Source organism: Nesoenas mayeri (genome assembly GCF_963082525.1).
Source record: "Nesoenas mayeri genome assembly, chromosome: 1".
NCBI lineage: Eukaryota > Metazoa > Chordata > Aves > Columbiformes > Columbidae > Nesoenas > Nesoenas mayeri.
Window position 1 is genome coordinate 46,007,680 of NC_137541.1, and position 16,187 is coordinate 46,023,866.

The 16,187-nt window shown below is 44.1% G+C and overlaps 1 protein-coding gene across 1 annotated transcript in view; it reads right to left on the reverse strand.

Annotated features, from left to right (window-relative positions):
- Positions 1-3,980: 3,980 nt before the first annotated feature.
- Positions 3,981-16,187, reverse strand: part of PLXNC1 (plexin C1) — a gene marked incomplete at both ends in the record, with an annotated part of 67,904 nt that continues 55,697 nt past the window's right edge. The window contains 9 exons of the mRNA XM_080349086.1: positions 3,981-4,085; positions 5,713-5,787; positions 5,877-6,017; positions 7,874-8,021; positions 8,435-8,598; positions 10,530-10,637; positions 10,723-10,754; positions 11,852-11,906; positions 15,698-15,801. Of these exons, the coding sequence (XP_080205212.1) occupies positions 3,981-4,085; positions 5,713-5,787; positions 5,877-6,017; positions 7,874-8,021; positions 8,435-8,598; positions 10,530-10,637; positions 10,723-10,754; positions 11,852-11,906; positions 15,698-15,801 (932 nt within the window). The remainder of the gene's footprint in view (positions 4,086-5,712; positions 5,788-5,876; positions 6,018-7,873; positions 8,022-8,434; positions 8,599-10,529; positions 10,638-10,722; positions 10,755-11,851; positions 11,907-15,697; positions 15,802-16,187) is intronic.

A 16,187-nucleotide genomic window follows, 5' to 3' on the forward strand; every position in this document is an offset into this window, starting at 1 on the left:
GGAATTTTTGGGGAAAAGCATCACTGTTGAAGTAACAGAAGCCACTGCTACTGTCTTGTGGAGGATTAATTTGGAAAAAGTAACAATCTGTGCCTGAGCCAGCTTTGCCAAGTGTGATGGTCACAAATGTTTTCCAGTACATGATGACTGCCAAGAGCTGGCTCTTGGCAGCCTTGTGTTTCTGTCCTTGACGCTGGAGATCTGGTCTTCAGCAGGACCTTATGTGGTGGTGGGGGCAGGGAGGGCGGTTTATACAAACTGGAGAAGCCTTTGGAGGCAGGAAAAGGGTAACGGCAGGAGGAAGGATGACGGTTTCTGCTGGTTTGTGGGCTCCCTTTCCTGGTCTGTCTCGGGCTCTTTGCGAAAGAGGCAATTTCCTCTCCCTGCGCCACCCTCTCTTGAAAGAACAGTTATCAGTTTATCCTTGTTTTTAACATTTTTAACTTTGTAGAAGTATCATCATATTCTCAGAGCCTTAAAGCCATGAAGTTGCAGCGTGTCTCCCCAAGCATTGTGTGGAGGTGGAGCAGGTGCTGCATCTTCAGGTTGCTGCTGCTCCTCATGGGGGGAAAGGCTGCTGGGATCCCCCAGCCACCCCTTCCCTGCCACTGCTCCACAGCTGCGGGGCTTTGGGCCAGTCTCCTCTGCCCCAGCACCACCTGGGCTGCATCCTACCTTCTCTCTACAACTACCTGAAAGGAGGTTGTAGCATGGAGGGTGTTGGTCTCTTCTCTAAAGTAGCAAGTGATAGGATGAGAGGAAATGGCCTCAAGTTGTGCCAGGGGAGGTTTAGATTGGATATGAGGAAAAATTTGTTCATGGAAAGGGTTGTCAGGCACTGGAACAGGCTGCCCAGGGAAGTGGTGGAGTCACCATCCCTGGAGGGGTTTAGAAGATGCATAGATGTGTTGCTTAGGGCCATGGTTCAGTGGTGGACTTAACAATGCTAGGTTAATGGTTGGATTTCATCTTTAAAGGTCTTTTCCAATGAAACTGATTCTATTATTCCACTTTTTGTGCTTCCTAACTTGAGAGTGATGTGGGCAGTTTGTGACACACAGCGCTTACCCATGTGACTCTGCCTCGGCACCTCAAAGGGCCGGGAGCGTGGCTGTACCCCTTGGCCAGTCACCTCTCAGTGACTTACCCTCTGTTCTTTGCATGACCATGGCACTGCTACAAGCTGTGCTCGCTCTCGTAACCATTTTAAAGTACACAAGTTAACCAAAATAACCTCCAAATGCATTTTATTCTAGATAAACCCATACAAACACCAACATGTATTTGTCATTTGCACTTTTTTTTAACCATTCATTTTAAACAACAGGTTAACTTCTGTACAACAGGAATTACTTTACACATTAGTAAGATCTGACTTTAAACTAGATGACTGCAAAATAATGCTCTGTAAGCTAGTGTTAGAAAATATGCTGTTTGTCATAGCAGTTTGCCTGTAAACATGTGAAAATAGAGAAGTTTGCTTTCATTTCAGAGAATGCTGTTAGAATTGTTGGGTTGCCGTAATACAGCTTTAGTCAGAGGTGGTTCCTTTTGTCCGTGTAGCAGTAACAGTGAATTGCAAATACGGAAGGTGTGCTGATGCTTTGTGTGCTGACCCAAACCTACCAAAACGAGTCACAATCACTTAATTATACTTCACATCACTTCGTGAGATCCACTTGATGGGTTACAAAGTCCCAGCATGACTTCACATGGTTTACTAACAGAGTGACACTGTTTAGGAGGCTTGAATAAAAGGCAATAACCCTATTCCAGGCTGTAGGCTAAAGCTACAGGACCTGCTTCAACACATACGTAATCTCTAGAAATCATTAAAGCTATTGTAGCAAACAAGCAGTAGTACAAATACAGAATAGGACTGATTTTTTTTTCATTTCCTCATCATATAAACACACATAGTGAAGTTCACAGGATCAGACACACGCAAACAGATTATATTTTACAGCTTTTTTTTTTTCAAGCAGAAATCTTGGGGGTTTTCTTTCTGCCTGTACAGAAGGTTACTGTTGAACAAAACTATCACAGTTCATTCGACTGCACTGCCAGCAAACACCTGAAGTGGAACAGAACTGCTGAGACAGCTTTCTAGCTGGAAAGAGGAATCTGCTTATGCTCCTCCTTTAATATTAATTACTGTGCTTTTTAAAATTTATTTGATGGTGCTTTTAAATGTTAGGTTAACAATGATTAAAAATTAAGCCCTTAAGTACAGGTATTCTAAGCTTAAGTGCTTCTCAAGCCACAGTTCACTCCTTTAGGACAGAGGGCAAGATAACTTAGGGTTGGGGTGTTTATCAATTTTTTTTTCCAATTAAAATTAAACTTATCAAAATACATTGTGCCAGGCAGAGTCGAGAACTGCTGAAAGTACTGCAACATTGTAGTGCAGTTTCCTGAACAAAGCCATACATTCCATCAAGTATAAAGTGTAAACTTAACAGCAAATATAAGACTTGAATTAAAAAAAAAAAGAAGCCATCACAGTATGGGTTGGTGGCTGCCCTCTCTGATATGCAAGAGGTACAACTTGTGCAATCACACGGTAGGGAGGGGGCAGACCAGTAGGCAACGTTATTTTTTTGTGTGTGTGTGTGTGTTTGGTTTTTTTCCAACAAACCTTTTGGTGCTGTGGAGGAGGACAGGGCTGTGCTGGTGCGGCAGCAGCGCCAGAGCCTCGGCTGCTCCTCCCTGGCTTTGCACGGCAGCCGCTGCGCCAGCCCTGTCTCAGCAGCGTGGCCACGAGCCTGCTTGCCAGCTGGACTAACGTTAGCCACCAATGCAAATGTAATGGACACCTTGCTTTGAAACCAGGCAAGCCTCAAAACACACCCTGGCAGGACTAAGGCGGACAGTTACTCCCTCCCCATCCCCAAGCCCAGCTCTCGTGTTTGCATCACTCAGAGATTACACCAGCCCTCCTGTTGTTACACTTTATTAAACTAACAAGGCTTTTGATGAAGCCTTTGTGTGGACAACCTGGAAAGAAAAATAAATAAAATGCTGGCTTTAGGTTTGTGAGGCCTTTGCAGGAGGATGGCAAGACTGGGCAAGACTCTCAGCACTGGTGCACAGGCTGATCATGCACCTGAGTGCAGGTTTGTGCACCAAAGTGCAGCTATCAGCAGCTGCTTCATCAAATCACAATGGTGTTCTGATGTGGTGCAGGTTTCACCTGTGAAGCTGGTCCCAAGTGTTTCACAGCTTATTCAAGGATGGAAAGGTAGAAATGTAAACACAGACTGATGCCGGTCTGGTGCCCGTCTTCAAAAACCTCCTCCCCTGCTCAGTGTGGGCTTCACTTTGCACGTGGAATTTCTAACCTAAGGAAGAGAAGTCCTGCCATGACGCATTTGGACTTCAAACCTCAGACACACTTCTTCTGCCAAACACAGTTGTCCCAAGTGTCACTTTGGTGCTTTTTTTTTGTCTTTTTTTCCCAAACAGGAACCAGTGTACATCTGTCTGGAAGGAAGGAAACTGCAGCTGACCCGTATTCTGAAGCCGGAACTCATCCTCACAGATTGCCAGGGCTGCTTAAAGGATGTGGCGAAACATCAGCTTTCTCTCTTAAAAAAAAAAGAGCCAAGCTACTCACAAGTTCACGTGGGCAACTCTGAACTTGCCGTGTGTTTTGTGCATCTCCTACGAGCTTGTTTATAAGTAAGCAGAAAGCTTACTTAGGCAGTATTTTTGAACCAAAAGGTATGTATGTGTGTTCAAGTACCTAAAAATGCTGGCCCTGCCAACACGAGACTCACTTTCGCTTTCACGTGCCCATGTTTGAATATGTAACCCTGCTCGTACATCACTCCCAAACGTAGCTGTTACTTGGAATGGTCAGAGTGGAGAAGAGTGTCCAAATGTTTCAAACCCTGTACATAGAGTCAGTCAAAACAGTTTAGGGAGCAGTAGCACTTACTTAAAATCCCCCACAGTGATGCTGTGAGTCAGTGCTCTGCTCAAAGCCATTTGCATTTTTTCTTTTCATCAAATAAGGCTTTTACTTGCTGGAGCTGTTTCTGGACTTCTTCAAACCCCCGTTCTCGCTCGAGTTTGCTGACAATCTGTTAACAATTAGCAAAAAAAAAAAAGAATAATTTTGTTAGCACTTATTTTACTTGCTGCTTTTCAAAGTCTGCTTTTCTGCATTCCAACAACTCCTGGCAGAGAAATCCATCTGAATGCCTGCCTAAATGTAAACATTCCTTTCTGACTTGAACACTATATTTTGGTAGTTGTGCTTTCAAGTCATTACGATTACCGGATTTGCAGCACTTCCACAAAAGAATGACAGAGCCAAGCAAAAACCCCCAAACAAATCCAACACGTGCTCATCTCTTGAAGTGTGAGGCAAGGCCAGCACTCCAATTTTACCCTACAGCAGATTTGCAAATGCTGTTTTATTGCTCTTTCTCTGTCCTGTGAACTAAGGGAGATAAACTACCTCTCTTCCTCTAACTGGTCCACTTGGCACCAGCCCAGGTGATAGGAAGGAGCATTACTGCTGTCTGAAAACTCTTGGCTGGCAACTCTACAAAGCGACTGAGATCTCAGCAAACAGTGAATGAGGTTTGGCTGTTCCCAGTCAAAAGCCAGAGGGGAAGAGCAGAGGGAGGGTTTCCTGCTGAGGATGGGGTGAGTTTAGCCAGGACTCGCCTCAAAAAAGGGAAAATGGGCACTAAGATGAGAAAGTATTCTGAAATCTCCTCTGTCAACAATTTTAACGAGCTTAATAAAGTGTAGTGCTATTCCCGGTATCATCCCAAACTTCTTTTAAGAGGCGAAGATTTGATGCTGAACCCAGATAATTTGAGATGCTGGAGCTCAGAAGCGGTAAGCTGGCTAACAGGTGACTGAAAGCCAGATGATTACAGCAAGCGCTGCTGCTGTGCTGCTGCTGGGGATGAAAGAGAGAAAGGTCTGGTTGCTGGGAGACCCAGACAACCTGCTGGAAGTGGTGAGGAGGCCTTCAGGCAACACACCCCAGCTGGCTCTTATCTGCCTCCCCACACAGGCACACGTAGCCGCTGTTAAGGATGCCGAGCAAAATGGAGTGGAGAATCCTATCATGCAAAGCAGAGGGCAGAGATTTTCCTACAAAGCAGCTTAGAGGTAGCCTATGACTAAGTGCCTGCAGTTGAGAAAAGGTTTCTTTTGTTAGCAAGAGCAGGGACTGGAAGCTATAGCTTCTTTTCTTTAAGAGAAAGACTATTAGAGCAGAGCGTAAGAGGGCTGTGACGGGAAAGGAGCAGACACCTCTTGCTGTAAGGCTGAGTGTGCTCTGCTGGGGTGTTTGTATTGACTGTTAAATTGAGATCCCTGGTGCTACAGTCTAATCTGATTTCTGAATCTCCAGGGAAATGGAGTGTGTGCACAGGAGTTGTGACAGGCAATAGCAGATACTCTGCAAACATGGTAAAACAAGACACCTAGACTACACAGGAACTTTCTCAAAACTTGCACAGGGAGGATTTTATTGCTACCGTCTCTGTGGAATACAGTGGTGACAGTACAGGTGACAGCCCAGCGGGCAGAGCAGCCTTGGCTGCATCACTCCAGGCTCTCTCTGGAGTGGCCAACCCATAAGACACACGCCCGGCCAGCCCTCGGCTGCTTTGTCAAGCCCAACTTTCAAGGTGGAGGTGGGATGTTAACATTAAGGGGCTAAGCAGGAATAGCAGACAGGCTTACCTCATCATAATATTTCACTATGTATCTGTAGATTTCAATCAAGGCCACTTTCTCATTAAATTCATTTTCGTGTTTCTGAAACAGAAAACGGTTTGGGTCAGATAGTTCTCCTTTTTAAAAAACTTCCCATGAAAGCAAAGGAAGTTTCCACTTGTCAACCGTACCATAGATTCCTGAGTTAGAAATTCTTCAACCTCTGAAGTGGTCAGTGGAGGCAGATCCCTGATGGCTTTGTAGTACGCTTTCACCTCCTTCTTGTAGAGTGGAATGTCCTTAGCGTAAAGAAGTTTATTTGTTGGTGCTTCCTTAAAAGAAAATATTTGAAGCCTTGTCAATTTCCATAGCACAGATTTCCTAGGGTTCCACCTCCACATAGTTAATTGCATCTAATTGTGTCTCTTCTCTGTGTGACTCATTTCTCTTCGCAGCGGTTTTATGCAGGGAACCAAGGTTATGAAATAAAGATGAAGAACAGACGCGAGACCTCAGTAATAGTGCATTGTGTTTCATGACAGTTGCCATATAATTATTTCTCTTGGCATCAGCAGTGATGAACATTTGTCCCTTAGATGAACACTTGTCCCTTAGACAGACTTTTCTTTCTTACTTCCTCCTCGCCCCTCCCCGGAACCTGGCAGATTGTGAAAACTGAACCAAAGGCCTTCAGGCTGGGACCCTATTTATACGCAGCACACAGCAGCACTGTGGGAAGCTCCCCTGGGCTAAACTTGCCAGAGAGTCTCACTTAGGTCCTAGAGGTTCCCCTAAAAGGTTTTGGTTTGTACTCCTTCCCCTCAGGGGTTCAGGCATGTGGGGAGCTGGCTCCCACAGCCAAAGTGATTTAGTTCTTTTCCCCTCATGGCTTCAACAACCCAAGTCAGTACTGACCTACCAGGCAGCTCGAGGCTCTCCCAAGGAAATAAATGCTGATGTTTGTGGCAGGAGCCGGAGCCCCACCTGGAAACCATGTTTTCAGCATGTAAAAGTGGGGGCTGGGAGTTTCCTGTCACTGCTCTAGTTTAAATTCTGGGGAACAAATGACACAATCATGTGATATCTTGTCACCAACATTTCCACTGCGTGATGAAATGATTTGAATGTTTGTTTTCTGAGCGGCTAAAGAATGTTTTAAGATAGAAGGCTAAAAATCATGGCTGTAAAGATATTTTTGTACTGAAAGGCCACAGGTTGCTTACTGCGTTGCAAACCTTTTTCAGGTTTCATCACCCTTTTGCAAACAGCTAATGGGAGCTGCTGTATCAACAGTACTTCATGATGAATGTTAAGCATAGAAACCTAACAGACCGTGCTCATTTGCAGGTTTTCCATCAAGTAATTGATGTGATTAGTTTTAATTCATGACACTTCGCACTTAAGATAAATGGGCACATTATTTGCTATGTACCTTTAACAGATAAGCAGTTGGTTCAGATCACATAGGAAATTAGTCCATTTTTGCATAAATCTTTTTTAGGCTAAAAAAATCTCTAGCCTGTTTTTCCTAGGTACTATGAGTCTGAACAAATGCTTCCTGCTTTCGTCCAAATAAAAGGAAAATATCCTCAGGGAAAATGAAGTATTTCTGATCCCCAGAGTTCTGGACACTCTACTAAGGAGCTTTGGAACATAAGATTGCTGCACTTGTTACTCCAGCAAATACTTCTGCATATAAAAAGGGAGGAACCAACGCATATGAAAGGAACTGTTTCAAACTTAATAGCTCTTTCAAGGATTCCTACAGCTCCCAGCAGCAGCTTACTATGTGTGTTTTCTGCACATTGGCGGGTGGCAAACAAAATTTGGACTACTTAGCAAATAATGTTAATACTTTAAAGACCTTTGTTTAAAAATTCATAAAAACTTCATTAAAATCGTACAATTTCCATTCTCTTCCACATATTCTATAACCACACTGTGCAGAAACCAACTGCAGAGAAGATAAGGAGCATTAAGGTATAAATATGACGTTGTAACAGCTGCATCTGTCTACTCCAATGAATTCTTCAAAGCCTCATGAGGCAGAGCAACTAGGAATGGAAACGTAGCTTAAGGAAACCACTGACAGCTTTGCCCCTGACATGAGCAGATCCAGGATTTCATCCCCTGAATCATGACACAGCTGAAAAAAAATCGAGCAAAAGACTGGAAGGGCAGCATTTACCTTTCCCAGTGTCTGTTCTGCTAGAGAAAAGGCATCCATGAAAGCTTGTGCGATTACAGACAAGCAGCCATCTATATGTGAAGTCTTCTTAATGTCAAAGACAAATTGAGGATTCTTCAGGATGTTCACCCAAAAGCGAAGAGGAAGACTGGACAGAGAATAAAAAAGCATCTTTAAACTTAAGCACTTAGATTGTACAGCTGCTTTAAAATGGACGTGTAATTGCAGTGCAAGCACTTTTCTGGGCTGCTTATTCATGTTAAAAAAGAGATCATTGAACAAAGGCTACAGAGCAAACACATCAGTCAATCACACATCTTCAAATAATGTCTCAACCTTTCTGAGTGTGAAGCAGCCTGCAGACACAGAAGAGCTGGAAGCTACAGTGGTTTGTATCAGTATCCAATCAATACACTAAATTACTGGGATACACAAAGCCAAACCACATCTTCACCCAGACATGCCCAAATCTTACTCTTTTCATCACAAGTGACGTGTTCCAGCTTTGCAACTACATTTTCAGGGAGAGCACGCACCCCTGCACACATTACATGGGCTTACCTGTTGGTTTTCCAGATATGCACCACATCAGGGTCAGTAATTTTTTTGCTCTCAGCCTGGGCATCCAGAAAGTCAAAAAAGTACTTGATGGCAACAGGTGCTTTATTGTTGGGTAAACTCCAAATGCTCCTGAAGAGCTTTTCAACAACCGAATGAATTGCAACCTGAAAAGTAAGAACATGAACTGTGCTACTATTACACAAGAAATTAATAGGATTTGTTGTCTCAGAGAGCCGAGCGTGCCCCAGGGCAACCACACACAGAAACTACAATATGCTTGTGGCAAACATCTAGGCCATAGGTTATCGGCAAACAAGCCAGTCAACAACAAAAATGAAACTACAAATACACCATAATGAGCTGCTTTCAAATGTCACATGTCCTATCACTTTATCAACAGAAGAATTGTGGTGAACTTTGTGACAAATTGTAGGTGGAAAGAATCACTTGTTGAGTCTCCTGAACAAAGACAACATCAACTCTTTGGATACTGTTGGCACTGTTGATAAAGGCATTTGGAACTTGGGACTGGAAGTAAGAGGGAGGTGAGCAAATGGAGTTTAATCAGTTTTCTAGGGCACTGGCCTTCCTGGTGCCATTTGAGACCCATGTTGATCACATGTGCTCATCAACTCTTCATAGCCAAGTGACTGTGGAGCTCGGTCTAATTCTACGATAGCAGCTTTGGGTGGCAGACAAAGACACCAATATTACAGAAATAACTGAAAATTGGGTATTTCTGATCCAGAAGTGAAGCTATTTGGCTCACAAAAGCCAAGGCTTGGTTGATGGACTCACTGACATCATCACGTACGTAAACAAAGCAAAACACTAGAGGTTTTTTTTCTTCACATCTGTTCTGAAGTTCAGTTCAGCCCAATCTTCCCTCAACAAGGAGGATTGAAGGATTGAAGGGCCTTGATGCACTACTGACCAGTTCATTTCATGTGGCAAACTCTGCAGTTGTGTCTGAGTGTGTGCATGGGGGAGAGAGAGAAAGAGACACACGTGGGAAATGCAATTTCCTTTAGAGCACGGCGTTATCACAGGTGGCATTTCTCAGTGAAGGGTATCACAGCGCTGTTGCTAGAGCACTGTCCTACTTTGGAGAAAGAGATGATTAATTTAAAGCCCTTTAAATTAAAATGACTGTTTCTTAAGAGCCTGATCTTTTCTTTTGTACTTCAGTCTCCCACTGTAAGATATTACTGGTTTACCCCAGCAGTTCCTCAAGGGCTTATGTTAGTTTCCACAGCTAATGAAAAATGACCAGCCTTTACTCACACTTTGGGCAGTGTCCTACATTACTTCAGATGCTATCAACAATCTAATTAAATAATGATTGATAGAGTTTTAAATGCAAGAGGGCCATAATCACCATCCCTTCAGGCCTCTTGTATCGCACAGCTCTCAGTGTTGTGCACCGATATTTTAAGTAATATGCTGTTGCAAAGATTTTTATAACCCCTTTGAGTAAGTCAGAAACAAGACGACATTACCAGAGGGAGTTAGCGGGGCTCATTCCTAAGGAATGCGCATTTTATAAATTAGGTAATCACATTATAAATCCTAGGGACACTGTTTTTTAAATTAATCTAGTTTTTTTGGATGCTTATTTTGAGACCCTAAAAGATTATTTCATGGGCAGTATTTTGTGAAACTCGGGCTTTGGATACTGTCTCTAAGATGGGAAAACTCTATTGGAGAGTGAGGAGATTGCTGGCTGAAAGCTGTCTGTCCCAAAAGGATCATTCTCTTTCTGTGGGATTCAGTGGCAAAACTCACTTTCTATAAGATCAATAACTACCTTTTTTTCTTTAACCTGAGAAAAAAAGGTTGTGCTTACTGAGGAGAAAGAGATGGCGAGTTAGAGACAATTTTAAAACTCTAGCATTAGAAAACCTGAAATGTGTCTGTCTTTGCAAAGGGTGATAAACCAGTTAGCACAGTGCTTTTTATAAGCAACCTTTTTATTTAACCTTTGATATACATGCAGGAAGTCTGCATAATTTCTGCTTTAATTTCTACTTCTGTTGTGCCAAATTAGCCAAGCCTAACATTAGCCCTCCCACAAAATAAGGCCTTTACAATTTACCTTGGTTGACAGAAGCTTTGTCAGATACATTTCTTTCACTTTGAATTTTTGCTTCCCTTTGTGACCTGCTCCTTTCACATCTTTGTTTGCTTCGGAGTCTGGTAAAATCTGTTGTGAAGAGATTAAAGAGATTACACAGATACAAATACAGCTCAGTATTAAATCTACTGAACAGTGTAATGACTGAACTCACCAAATGACAGTGTTCATCCGAGTAGTCCACATCTAAACAACAGAAAGCAGAGAGCAGACATGGCATTAATGAAACAGCTACAAGCTTGTGGATTCTGGGCTCTGGGCTCAGGAAAGCGCACACCAGGATGCCGAGCAAGCATCGGCAAGCTTGGCATCACACTTTCCTGTCTGCAGCGCAGGGGAAGCCTCTGAGAAACACACAGGTCCCGTCTCGCCTCCCCAGTGACAACCTGCAGCTCAGACCACTACGCTAGAGCATCATCATCTGCTGCTGGGGTACGCTGGCAGCAAATCGTAGCTCCTCAGAAAGGAGGACAACAGGCAGCAGATGAGATGATCGCATTGCTTTAGTCTGTAGGAGTGCTTGGTGCAGGTGGGTTGAGGTCAGGCTTGAAAGCGATGGCTGAGAATGGACACCCCTGTTTTTCCTGAGGGAGAGAGCGATGCCATCCCACTGACCTCAACCTCAGGGACACATCTCTCCTAACTTTAGATGTCCACTTTGACGGAGAGGGGAATGACACACAAGGAGTGTCTGTTTCTCCCCAGGGGCTACAGAAAGTCCATGTCCCCTGAAGCATCAGCTGGCCTGGAGCAACCTGCATCACAGAGGCAGGTGAGATGAACTGTCTCCTGGTAAGCACCCTTGAACTCCTGACCTGCTGTTGAGACGGCTGAGTCAAAGCCTTCAGAAACATGGTCAAGAGAATAAAGAAAATCCCAAAACTGTGGGGTTTTGTCATGCCTGTCTCTGGACAGTGCCCCACTATGTCTGTGATGCTCTGGGCACCAGAGCAGAGCATCTTCCCTGTGTTAGTCTCACCAGTAAGCGCTTGGTGTCACCCAGGCTTCCCTGCCCTGCTGTCCTGCTGATGAGGTTGTGTCCTTAAGCATTCATTTGCTGAGGACTGTAAGTCCTTCAGTCCTTCTTTCATTAGCCTTCATCCCTTCTCCTAAGCCCACTGTGCCTGACAGAGGCCCAGAGCCAGGGTAACATGGCTCTTCATCTGGATCAAAGAAGTGCCAATTTTTCTGATCTATAGACCGACATGCAGCTTGTCACATCTCAGCTCTCTGCATTCCCAGCCCATTGTCCACAAAAGATTAAACAGGTTGCGGTTCGTTACCTGATCGAGTATTTGCCTTCTTTTTAAAGACTTTTATGGTGGCTCCATTTGAAATCTGGAAGCAAAACCAAACATATTATGTTGAAACAAAAGTGTATAGAATTCAAAAAATCCTCAAGTTTCATTTCCTCGGTCCTTAGGTGTGTGGCAGCACCAGAGGGTGTCAGCCCTTCCGTTGCCACCACGGTGTACCTGGAAGGGCTATGTTGAGGGTGCCTGGTGCTCCCAAGGACTGTTTTAAAACTCAACAAAATATTTACACTCCGTGGACTGTAAGGTCAAGATATGTATTTAGCTACCTTGGGATTTCAAGGAAAAATCTTCCCCTTTCCTTCCCTGAATTTGTGGTGCTGCCAGGATGGCAACTATTATCTTTAAAAGAAACTGGCAAGTCATGGTTTTATTGTCAAAGAGTAACTCACAAACGGCTCCTGCTGAGAACTACACCACTGCTCTGCTGTCAAATGTTGGGTCTTGCCAAGTGCTAGTGTACTTCCCTCTATAATTACAAAAACAACTGGCCAGTTCTAGGAAGGGAACTCTGCCAAAATAATTTAAGTGTTTTTTAAACCTTGGCAGCCAGCCTGGTGTGAGAAACCAGTTTAAACACTAAGATACTCTATCAAAAGCTGTGTCTTGCGCCAAAGAAATCTGCGCTTCCACTTGCTCCTGGAAAGTAGGTGCAATCTATTTTATAAGTATGTTTTTTTGCAGGGTTTCCATTTATCATACAGTGTTTCAGAGCTCTTTCAGATAACACAGAGCACTTAAAACCCATGCTACGAGTGAGAATGTGCTCTAAGACCAGCTTCTGAGGTGACACAAACACCTAGAGAGTCCTCCTACATGGTCCTGAACAATGGTAAACAGGAGCAGCGCTCCCAGAGCAGTGGGGGCAACGCGTGGCCCCCGCTCCCTTGCCAAGAAGCAGGAGAGCAGCTCAGTGCCGAAACGTGTGGGCTCCTGGCCCAAGGGAAACGGGCAGAGCTCGGAGGCAGAACCACGCTTCCCTCCGGGAACCAGAGCAGTTGGGTTTTATTTCTGGGACAAATGATGCTTTTAGCATTAAGTGGAATGTGTTTTCCTTCTTTATCACTGCTGCAGCAGCCATACTTGCTGTTTCTTTCAACGTGAGCCAATAAAAATAAAAAAAAGCCCTTCTTTTTGTGTCCTGCTGCCTAAAATCACTTTTCATGGTGGGCTGCTCCCAGGGGCACCTCAAAACATCTTTATTTTGTCAGGTGCATTACTGAGGGGGACAAACAGGGAGAGGGGACATCTGTTCAGATCCACACAATGTGGGGTGCCCCTCCCTTGCAAAACAGAAGATGTAGCAGTGTGGCTCTGTGCCTCTTCCTCGTTCTCCAGGCCTCCTGTCCTCCCTATAACCCAGTTCTTGTCAGTGAACTCCCCAGATCACACTGTCTGGGGCTGTTCCTGCTCCTGGAACCTGCAAAGCTGCTACAGGTTAGAGAAATTGGAGATCTGTTCTCCAGCTCTCTTCTTGCTTGGGAAACAGGACATCATGATAAACAGCAACTTTCTTTTCCAGGGGTGTGGTTATCCTCATACAAACAATAGAGCAGACCTCATACATAATCACATCAAAAACCCTACTAGGAGCAAAATATTAGAGCAAAAGGAACACATAAGTCAGAGACACATTGAAGTCTAATAAGCGTACAGTGGACTATTTTCCCTTCAGAAACAACACACAAAAATGCAAACATCCTCCCCTCCTACAGTTTAAAAATCAATGCAAAAACGAAGACGTTTTCAAGGGCGACTGGTGATTCTGGTACCTTTACAACACAACCCTCAAGCTCCAGTATCTCAAAAAGATTTGATGGTACTTCCCACTTTCAAAACTGGTTACTTTCTAGCATTTAAGGCTGGCGAACAAAAAGAAAAATTCAGGCTTGCCACGAAACTCTAGGCACTGTTGAAATATAAGTTGGAATTCCTCAGGCAACATTACTACTCTCGCACTGGGAATGCAATTTTCCTTTTCGTTACTTACTGGACACCTTTATGTTCCTTTTTGCGTTAATATGTATACAAGAAAAGAAACTAGATATGCTAATGGCTGACAGTTGCCACTAAGCCACTGCCTAAAATGCCACTACCTTTCTGCCTGAAATGTACATTATTTTGTTAGTGTCAGAAAAATGGAACTAAATAACAGAGATACCCAGCACAGTTTCCATAAGGCAGCTGCTAAGCTATAATTAGTGTAGTTACAGCTTTGCAAAAACAACTGAACCTCCAACTTAACTTGCATCTGCCTGCAGAAACCACAGACAAAAACAATGGCTGGGACAAAGATACTCAGGGATAGGAGTGACCAGCTGGAGCAGAGTCATTTGCACCCATGAGCCACGGTATTCGGTGTTCTCAGCAAGTGCAAAAAGCTGTCATGGAAAATGAGGGAGCCCTTGCAATAGCTGCCTGCAGAAAAGAGGGCAGGTAGGATCTCGTGAGGCAGAAGTTCAAATATCAAATCAGATTCAAATCTACATTGACATTTGCTGCACAGACTCTGACTGTAGCACTACAAATCTCCTAATTTGTACAAAAACTTTACAAGTGGAGGGAAGTCCCATGCTAACCTATAGACAAGATTCAAGAGAGGCGCAGGAAAAGCTGTATTTAAGACACTGGATGGTGACTCAGGACATCTGGGTTCACTGCTGCCTTGCCGGGAGGTAAGGAGAGCGACAAACACCTACAGAAATCTGTAAAGCAACTCCAAATGAGCTTGCTCCAGATCTGAGTAGCCTTGTGCTCTGCCCAAGCTACAAAGAGCCCTGCTGGGAGCGCATGTTCCTCGCTGTGGATGGCACTGTACTTGCCCATGCAGACAGCAACATGCTCAGGGCTGGCGCAGGTTTCTCAGCACTCCCCATGCTGCGGTGCATGGCACAGACCTACACTCATCAGCAAAACTCCTAAATATATAGAAATCAATTATTGTGTTAAAAGCCAGACTTTCAAATTCAATGAGGCGTGAAGAAAAGCTCACTACAAACACTTAGCTTACTAACCTCATTTCCAAAGTCTATCTGTAAGCACCAAAATATGAGCTACTGTATCACCTGAACCCATTCATCTGTTGCACATTTTACCCCAGCCTCTATTTTGACTGGTGTCACTGGAAACTCCTTAGACAGGCAATGCTGCTTGCTGTGCTTTTGCAATGTGCTACACCCAGAAGGGCTCCACCACCAGCTGCAGCCTTGTGTGTTGTTGCCATGATGGACAGATTATCACAGTTTTACAGGCGCAATTGGTAGTGGAGGGGAAAACTTACAGTACAAGTGGCAACAGTAGATGGAAACAGAAACAGAGAAAAAGGTGAAGAAGACTGACACAGGGGATCTCAAGAGAAGAGTGAGCAAACTCATCAGTCCTTTTTATTCTGACTCTCATTGGGCTTTCACAAGTATCATTAACACCTATTCAGACAATCAAAATATGAGGTGGGAAGGGGTAAACAATTGCTCATCGTGCAACAAAAAATAATCAGCAGAAAGTATTACAGAAAAGGCTCAGGGCAACGTTCACATCAGATGCTGTTTTAACTGAAATGCTCAACAGAAGTGACAGTTTACCTGATATGCTTGAACCAAGCAAGCCTGCAACCAGCAGACCTTTGAAAAGTAACAGAAAACATATGACTCATTGGCAAGAAAGTTGTGTGTCACACATTTCTTTCCTTCTGTTGATGGTGCTCAGCTATCTCTTCAATATTTTGATCAATCAAGATACTTCTGTGCAGACAGCTCTTGCACTTGGGAGTGGGGGCGAAGCTGCTTCTCGATTCATTGGTACGGCTTCTGTGCTTACCTCGTAATGACCGATGGTATTTAGCTTCCTGATCCCATCCTCCATCACCTCTGAGGAACCATCAATATCCAGCAATTCTCTTTGCTGCTCCTCCGACACAAGTTCTGCAGTATGACAGCAACAGAAAACAATGACATCCCAGTGGCATTCTCACTGTGTGATGTTTTTAAAGGAAAACACTGCCAAATTAATTTTGGACCAATGGCTCCCAGCTGAGCTGTTTCTCTCCATCCCTGTGCTAGGCCACACGAGAGTGGCTTTGCAATCCCACACAATGGATTCCTTTTTTGGGGTGGCTTCCTCTACTGCAGGCTCTCGGTGCTTCACTTGGTGTTGGTCAAGGTGGAATTTCTGAAGGTGCTTTCACCTAATCTGGCTGTTCTGTCACACAAGCGTGCCCTGGTGTTATGGCCATGTTGGGACTAGAAGACAGGTTTCACAAGCCACTTCTAAGAGATCACTAAAATGAGCTGTATAAGAGTGACACGGT